The sequence below is a fragment of the Salmo salar genome, chromosome 26 (genome assembly GCF_965601325.2).
Source record: "Salmo salar chromosome 26, fSalSal1, whole genome shotgun sequence".
Classification (NCBI taxonomy): domain Eukaryota; kingdom Metazoa; phylum Chordata; class Actinopteri; order Salmoniformes; family Salmonidae; genus Salmo; species Salmo salar.
The window spans coordinates 54,279,565-54,288,456 of NC_138316.1; the positions used below are offsets into that span (position 1 = coordinate 54,279,565).

The following is an 8,892-nucleotide window of genomic DNA, read 5'->3' on the forward strand; positions in this document are numbered from 1 at the left end:
CTCTCTCTCTCTCTCTCCCTTCTCTCGCCCTCTCCCCTTCTCTCTCCCTCTCTCCCTCCTCTCTCCCCTTATCTCTCCCTCTCTCTCTCTCTCTCTCTCCCTCCTCTCTCCCTCCTCTCTCTCTCTCTCTCCCTCTCCCCTTCTGTCTCTCTCTCTCCCCTCGTCTTCCTCCCCTCAGCCCACTAAGAGTGCCACGTACTGCGGAGGTATCCCTAAGACTTACTCGATGATCTGCCTGGCCTTCGACGACGACAAGAGCCCCAAGGGTCGCAAGGTGACCAAGAAGGGTTCCTTCCTGTCCTGGGGCGTGAAGAATCATCTGAAGAGCTCCAGTACCCTTAGCCTCCCCACAGCAGACTTCTCTGGAACACTGCCTTGGAACAAACCCTGTCCAACGTTCCCTTCCTCCAGCTCCTACAACGACCCCGCTCTTTACTAGAGAAGGACCTGAAACATACTGGACTGTATATACACACACACACACACACACACACACACACACACACACACACACACACACACACACACACACACACACACACACACACACACACACACACACACACACACACTCTACTGGGTTAGAGAATACTGTGTTAAGGTCCCAAATGGCACCCTATTCCCCATATAGTGCAGTACTTTGGAGGTCTATGGGCTCTGGTCTAAAGTAGTGTACTATCTAGGGAATAGGGTTCCATAGGGCTCTGGTCTAAAGTAGTGCACTATATATAGGGAATAGGGTGCCATAGGGCTCTGGTCTAAAGTAGTGCACTATATATAGGGAATAGGGTGCCATAGGGCTCTGGTCTAAAGTAGTGCACTATATAGGGAATAGGGAGCCCATTGTGGAGCAGCCTGAGAACCCATGTGTTTGCAGTAAAGGTACAGGTTTGGCACAGTCAGTAAAGGCACAGGTTTGGCACAGTCAGTAAAGGCACAGGTTTGGCACAGTCAGTAAAGGCACAGTCAGTAAAGGCACAGGTTTGGCACAGTCAGTAAAGGCACAGGTTTTGCACAGTCAGTAAAGGCACAGGTTTTGCACAGTCATAGCCCGTTGCGCTATTTACACATTAGAGTGGTGGTCTCTGTTGCTGCACTGTGCGTTGCTTCTCAGAGTTGGGACACGGTTATGGAGGAGGAGGGAGGGAGGGAGGGAGGAGGAGGAGGAGAAGGAGGGAGGAGGGAGGGAGGAGGAGGAGGAGGAGAAGGAGGAGGAGGAGGAGAGGCTGTAGTATTAACACAGCAGGACTGACTGGTTTGGTCTAGCTATGTTACAGTGCATTTATCTCCACTAGTCCCTATGTCACCCCTATGTCTGTACTGGCTGTATTTTTACCTTCCATACTCCACTAGTCCCTATGTCACCCCTATGTATGTACTGGCTGTATTTTTACCTTCCATACTCCACTAATCCCTATGTCACCCCTATGTCTGTACTAGCTGTATTTTTACCTTCCATACTCCACTAGTCCCTATGTCACCACTATGTCTGTACTGGCTGTATTTTTACCTTCCATACTCCACTAGTCCCTATGTCACCCCTATGTATGTACTGGCTGTATTTTTACCTTCCATACTCCACTAGTCCCTATGTCACCCCTATGTATGTACTGGCTGTATTTTTACCTTCCATACTCCACTAGTCCCTATGTCACCCCTATGTATGTACTGGCTGTATTTTTACCTTCCATACTCCACTAGTCCCTATGTCACCCCTATGTCTGTACTGGCTGTATTTTTACCTTCCATACTCCACTAGTCCCTATGTCACCCCTATGTATGTACTGGCTGTATTTTTACCTTCCATACTCCACTAGTCCCTATGTCACCCCTATGTATGTACTGGCTGTATTTTTACCTTCCATACTCCACTAGTCCCTATGTCACCCCTATGTATGTACTGGCTGTATTTTTACCTTCCATACTCCACTAGTCCCTATGTCACCCCTATGTCTGTACTGGCTGTATTTTTACCTTCCATACTCCACTAATCCCTATGTCACCCCTATGTATGTACTGGCTGTATTTTTACCTTCCATACTCCACTAGTCCCTATGTCACCCCTATGTCTGTACTGGCTGTATTTTTACCTTCCATACTCCACTAATCCCTATGTCACCCCTATGTCTGTACTGGCTGTATTTTTACCTTCCACAACTTTTTTTTAAACTGAAGGACTTTATAGAATGCCATGGATCATTGGCTGGTTTTTATCTTGATCCGTGATTGGCTGGTTTTTATCTGGATCTGTAATTGGATGATTATTGACTACACAAAACACATTTTAACTGGAAAACAAATGTGTTTATACAAGTGTCGATGAAGGAGAGGAGACGGGTTAAAGAAGGATTTTTAAGCCTTGAGACAATTGAGACATGGATTGTGTATGTGTGCCATTCAGAGGGTGAAAGAGCAAGACAAAATATTTAAGTGCCTTTGAACTGGGGTGTGGTAGTAGGTGCCAAGCGCACCGATTTGTGTCAAGAACTGCAAAGCTGCTGGGTTTTTCACACTCAACAGTTTCCCGTGTGTATCAAGAATGGTCCACCACCCAAAGGACATCCAGCCAACTTGACACAACTGTGGGAAGCATTGGAGTCAACATGGACCAGCATTCCCTGTGGAACGCTTTTGACACCTTGTAGAGTCCATGACCCGACACATTGAGGCTGTCCTGAGACATTGAGGCTGTCGTGAGACATTGAGACTGTCCTGGCACATTGAGGCTGTCCTTGAGGGCACATTGAGGCTGGAGATATCCCACTATGGAGATATCCCACTATGGAGATATCCCACTATGGAGATATCCCACTATGTAAACGGTGAAGGATGTAACCCTTGAACCAGGAAGTGATACGTCTGTAGTGAGTGTGTGATAGACTAACACAATGCGCTGTAAACTGATGAAAATTAGATTTTTTATTTGAATTTTTGAATTTTTTGGTGTCATTTCTTGTTAAGACAATTACTGTGGTTGAATGTAGGAATATTGTGTGGTGGGCTGTTCTGATGTAGGCCTTGTGAAATCTCTGTTTTTACATTTGATTGGCATGTCAGGGGATGGAGGGGAGAGAGGGGGCCTGGGTTAAGGGGGAGAGAGGGAGAGGGGGCCTGGGTTAAGGGGAAGAGAGGGAGAGAGGGAGAGGGGGCCTGGGTTGAGGGGAAAAGAGGAGAGAGGGAGAGGGGGCCTGGGTTGAGGGGAAAAGAGAGAGGGAGAGGGGGCCTGGGTTGAGGGGAAAAGAGGAGAGGGGCCCTGGGTTAAGGGAAGAGAGGGAGGGAGAGAGGGCCTGGGTTAAGGGGAAAAGAGGAGGGAGGGAGAGAGGGCCTGGGTTGAGAGGGGGGGGGGAAAGTGTACGGGATGGAGAAAGGGGCCTTGAAATCCTCTGGGCCATCAAGACATAGCTCTCAACCTAAAGCTTCTGACATATTGTAATAGTGAGTTCTATAACACAAACCTTTAAATGAAAGTGGTCTTCAGTGGAACTCAGATATCCATCCCCACTCCTCTTCCTGTACTGCTGACTGGCAGCCATTTTAATGACCTCCATTTTCTGGTCGAGCGAGGACAACTCTCCCTACCCTTCGGACAGCTGTGGTTCCGTCTCTGTGAATGTTTGTGTAATATTTGCTGTTAACAAATGAAGGATATTTTTTATAAAAAGGGAGAGACTGGTGTTGTGTTGTCTGTTTTTTTTTTTTTTTCTCAGTGTATTGCAGATGCTAACGTTTAATATAGTCGTATATAACGGGTTAATGGTAATATCGCTAAGCCTGGGTTCCATGGAAGGGAACAGTTCCCTGTTTCATTCCACCATTGTGATTCTGCTGGTTTCTGCTGGTTTCTGCTGGTTTCTGCTGGTTTCTACTGGTTTCTACTGGTTTCTACTGGTCTCTACTGGTCTCTGCTGGTCTCTGCTGGTTTCTGCTGGTTTCTGCTGGTTTCTGCTGGTTTCTACTGGTTTCTGCTGGTCTCTACTGGTCTCTACTGGTCTCTGCTGGTTTCTACTGGTTTCTACTGGATGTACACCTGTACATTTAGCTGACACTGCAGTGTTGCACTATTTCATTATCTACAAAGTAGATTATTATACATTTGATAATCAAATTTATTTCTGTAATAAAAAAACACAACAAAAAAGAAACATCTGAATATCTATGTGTGGACATTGTAAAGCGTTTGTGGACGGTAAAAGCGTTTGTGGACGGTAAAAGCGTTTGTGGACGGGTAAAGTTGTGAAGCTTGTTGGCTGTTGTAATGTATTTTCTGAGATCATTGTCTTCAAAGGTGTATGTAAAATATATATATATTCTCACTGCATTTCATCTTCTTTCAGGAAATGCCACTCACGGCTTCCTGAATTCTCCAAAGCAGCATATTGTATGCAGGTCATAGGTACTCTACGTTTAGTTTGATTGTAACACACCTGTCGTCCCCAGGACAGACACCTTCCTTTTCTGTCGCCCGTCTCATCTTTACTGAAGTCAATTATGACTAAATAGTTTGTTGTACAGTTTTTTTTATAATGCTTGTGTAAACTGTACTACCGACTACCGCCTTGCTAGTACGGTTTATAATGAATCGCTGTCCTGCTCAGTTATGTTTTTAAATATGAAGTGACATTTTATTAAGAAGGAAAATGAATTGATGGGCATATTGACTTCATGTATGTATGAATTGATATGATTTGAGTTGATATATTATTGTAAAGTATTAATCTGTTTTTTTTTTCTCTGTTGGGAGTTATACAGTATACTGCATGATTATATAAAGTATTAATAATCTCTGTTTTTGGAGGCATATATTTAATATATCTTCACAGTCCTCATGTTCTTCTACAGTGGGTGTGCGTCCCAAATGGCACCCTATTTCCCTATATAGTGAGCCCATAGAGCGCTGGTTAGAAGTAGTTCACTATACAAGGGGATAGGAGGCCATTTTGGATGTTTCCAAGGCTTCACTCTGTACCTACTTTCTTACTGCACAATACAAAATATCTGTGGTGACAATGTCTTGCTGTTGATCAATGACCTATTTGTTATTTTATCATCACGATGTATGTTTCTGTCAACTTGAATCTCAATAAACTACGGGAATAAACGGAATAGGTGAAGCATCTTTCTGCTTTCCATTATAGGGGACATTACACCCATAGTGGAGTGAGTTTGAGCAAAGTGTTATACATTTTATAAAGACGAATCGTTATTATAAAAACTGGTTGTTATGTATCCTAAATGCTGATTGGATGAGCAGCGGTCCAAAGCTGTGCTTTATTGGCCGTCACAGACACACCTATTCCTGCTAACAGGTCCATCTGAAAAATCACTGTGCCTTCCTTAAAAGGTACTGCATGGTCCATTTTTTTATATTTTTTATTTCACCTTCATTTAACCAGGTAGGCAAGTTGAGAACAAGTTCTCATTTACAACTGCGACCTGGCCAAGATAAAGCAAAGCAGTTCGACAACATATAACAACACAGAGTTATACATGGAGTAAAACAAACATACAGTCGAAAAATAAGTATATATACAATGTGAGCAAATGAGGTGAGATAAGGGAGGTAAAGGCAACAAAAAAAAAGGCCATGGTGGCAAAGTAAATACAATATAGCAAGGTCTGCATTGGCCGTGCAGCATTTAGGTGATATGGCCTCTGCAGAAAGCAGGGCATTCGTAATTCTAGTGCTTCGCCGAGCGACACGAGAGCCGTTGTGAAGGACGTTGTCAAGGAAGTGAGTTTTGTGTGTTTCTACAGGACCTCCCGCCTCCTCAGCTACCGTCAACCAATCATGTTAATGCGAAACTATATTTAAGCCGTTCGTATTGTTACTAACATTTTGTGAGACGTACAGCGACGCGGTACAGAGCTCAATTTGATCTCTGCGTGGCTCCGGTAGTCTACTGAAGTGAGAATTTGTCCTTGTGTTTCTTGGCTATTTACATTGTTTTGTTCACAAGCCAGGCTGGATTTTCTATGTTTGAGGTTCAACCACTAGGGAAGATAACAGACTCAATCTCAAAGCCACAGACTCTAGTCGCACTACCGCCGAACCTGCCTCCTTAAAGGGGCAGGTGAACATTTTTGTCTCATCTGTGATACAGTATTTTGGTTATAAGACTCACAAAAATTGAATTAAACAATATACCACATTAGCTACTTCTTACTGGTAATGCATGTATTGCTTTAGAAACATTACAAAGCATGTTCATTCGTTTTTTTTTTGTGCATTTCGTTGGTGTAATTTCAGTAGCAAAAAAATATTTTTGGGATTTTTAAATCTACCTGCCACAGTGGCTGGTGGACCAAAAAAGTGAATTGTATGCCCTGTTCATGATACTGCACTGCCTCTTGTGCCTTATTGCTTAATTAACATACAGTCCATGTTTATTGCAGTGGTGGGAAAAGTACCCAGTTGTCTTACTTGAATAAAAGTAAATATACCTTAATAGAAAATGACTCAAGTAAAAGTAAAATCCTACTTGAAGTAAAACATACTACTTGGGTAAAAGTCAAAAATTATTTGGTTTAAAATATACTTATGGCTCAAAAGTAAATGTAATTGCTAAAAATATACTGTACTTAAGTATCAAAAGTAAAAGTATAAATTATTTTAAATTCCTTATTTTAAGCAAACGAGATGGCACATTTGTCTTAGTTTTTTTTAAATGTACTGATAGCCATGTGCACACTCCAACACTAGGACATCATTTACATAGGAAGCATGTGTGCTTAGTGAGCCCGTCAGATCAGAGGCAGTAGGGATGACCTTGACAAGTGCGTGAATTTGACAATTTTTCCAGTTTTGCTAAGCATTCAAAATGTAATTGTACTTTATTATTTATATTTTTGAGAACTTTATTTTACTTCACTACATTCCTAAACAAATATACTTTTGTTAAGTACTTTATTCTACTGGTTTATTGGATATTGATATTACATGCATAATGGGAAAAGTTCTACTCTAGCTGAATACACTGTAAGTCACTCTGGACATGAGCATCTGCTAAAGAACCAGAATGCATTTAATTAGAAACATTTGTCTACTTAAAAATCAGATATTTTTTTGTCATTGATCCCCCCCTCCCCTCCATGCCAGTCTGGCCCTATTCCTCATGGAAAGTGTTGTTGAAACTGCAGCACAAATCCCTCTCTGTCTGTGTTGGTCTGGGAACGCCATGTGATTCAGATGTAGCCCAGTGTGACTTTCCTCTCTCAAGACTAAGACTTGGTCTCCTGTACTTCCTGTTTCTGTCTGTCTGTCTGCCTGCCTGCCTGCCTGCCTCTGTCCGTCTGTCTTCTCATATGATCAACAGCTCCAGTGCACTTGCCACCCCAACCTGAGAGAGAGAGAGACTAGCCCATGTTGTTCACATGGGGAAAGACGGGTGACAACAACACTGTAAGCAGAAGCCAGAAACTCCAACTTGAAATCCTGTGTAGGCTACTCTTATAAAAGACTATGAAAGAAGTTCTGTTTTGTTCTTTATTTTATACTTTCAATAGCTTTGAGAAGAGAGGTGAAAACAAAGCTGTATCCTTCATATGTATTTAACAGTATACCCATATAGGCCTATTCACTACTGTAATTCACTACACGTTTACCTTCCTCAAACCCAGATTATATACGCTTTAAGTGCTAAAACATGTCCATGCCTTCCTCACCTCTGTGGAATACTAGAAGCATGAGAACGGTGGGCACTGCAGAGCCTGCGGAGACCTAATGGGTTTTAAATGGCTCACAGATTCCACTTTCTGATGTTGTGGGTTGGATGGTTTGGCTGAGTTATTAAAGAGCGAAGGTTTCTGCAGCCCAGCGCTGATGTCAGAGTGGTGTGTGTGTGTGTGTGTGTGTGTGTGTGTGTGTGTGTGTGTGTGTGTGTGTGTGTGTGAGAGAGAGAGAGAGAGAGAGAGGAATGAGGGGAAATTGGTAGTGTATTATAAGTAGCTAAAAGACCTTTCCAGTCTGCAGAAGGAAAATCACAGGAAATAAGCATGAAATGAAAAAGCCGGCTAGACATTCTGTACATAATTCATATCTGGTTCGACCAGTTAAATACTTTTTTCACTAGTGTGTGAGAGTGAGAGAGAGAGAGAGAGAGTCTGACTGACTGACTGACTCACACACTCACTCACTCACTCACTCAACATTTCAGGTCCCTGTATGGTCAAACCAACGTGGTCTGATAGCGCCATCTGCTGTTGTGAGACGTGCAGTGTGTGTGTGTGTGTGTAAAATGAGAAATGGTGGCGTTGCTAAGAGGATTAAAGCTACACGGTGAGTGGCTACTAATTTTACTATAAGCCAATAAAATTAGCCGTTGTACTGAGGTGCAAAGCGTCTGGATACAGAAGACTGTGAATACAAATGTTTTTTTTTCGTTGTCTTTTATCTATTTAGTTAGCTACTCTTTATTATAGTGCCTAAAAACAACAAACATCAAGAGACGTCTTCCTCCAACCAAATCAACCATAAATTCGACATCAGGACAGGATGTCAAAATTTAGCTTCAGGAGAAGTGAAAAGAAAGCCTTTGTAAGTCAAGTTTTTTCACCCCCTCACTACTATTGACTCTCAAGACAGCTATGCTTCTTACTAGACTGGTTGCCTAGGCAACCAACATGCCTCTCTGCTTGGTGGAAATGGTTTAATTAGCGCTTCTTCTAGCTAACGTCGCTAGCTACTTCAGCTAAAGCTAAATGAGCTACTTCAGCTAAAGCTAAATGAGCTACTTCAGCTAAAGCTAAATGAACTACTTCAGCTAAAGCTAAATGAGCTACTTCAGCTAAAGCTAAATGAGCTACTTCAGCTAAGCTAAATTAACTACTTCAGCTAAAGCTAAATGAGCTACTTCAGATAAGCTAAATGAGCTACATCAGCTAAGCTAAATGAGC

General features: G+C 42.5%; 1 protein-coding gene across 3 annotated transcripts in view; it reads left to right on the forward strand.

Annotated features, from left to right (window-relative positions):
* The window catches only part of rhpn2 (rhophilin, Rho GTPase binding protein 2), a 61,092-nt gene extending 55,989 nt beyond the window's left edge, over positions 1-5,103 (forward strand). For 2 of the 3 annotated variants that reach the window (XM_045708120.2, XM_045708119.2), the window contains exon 15: positions 179-5,103. In XM_045708120.2, the coding sequence (XP_045564076.1) occupies positions 179-439 (261 nt within the window). In that variant the 3' untranslated portion in view covers positions 440-5,103. The remainder of the gene's footprint in view (positions 1-178) is intronic. The other variant, XR_014382873.1, reaches the window with a different exon arrangement.
* Positions 5,104-8,892: the final 3,789 nt, after the last annotated feature.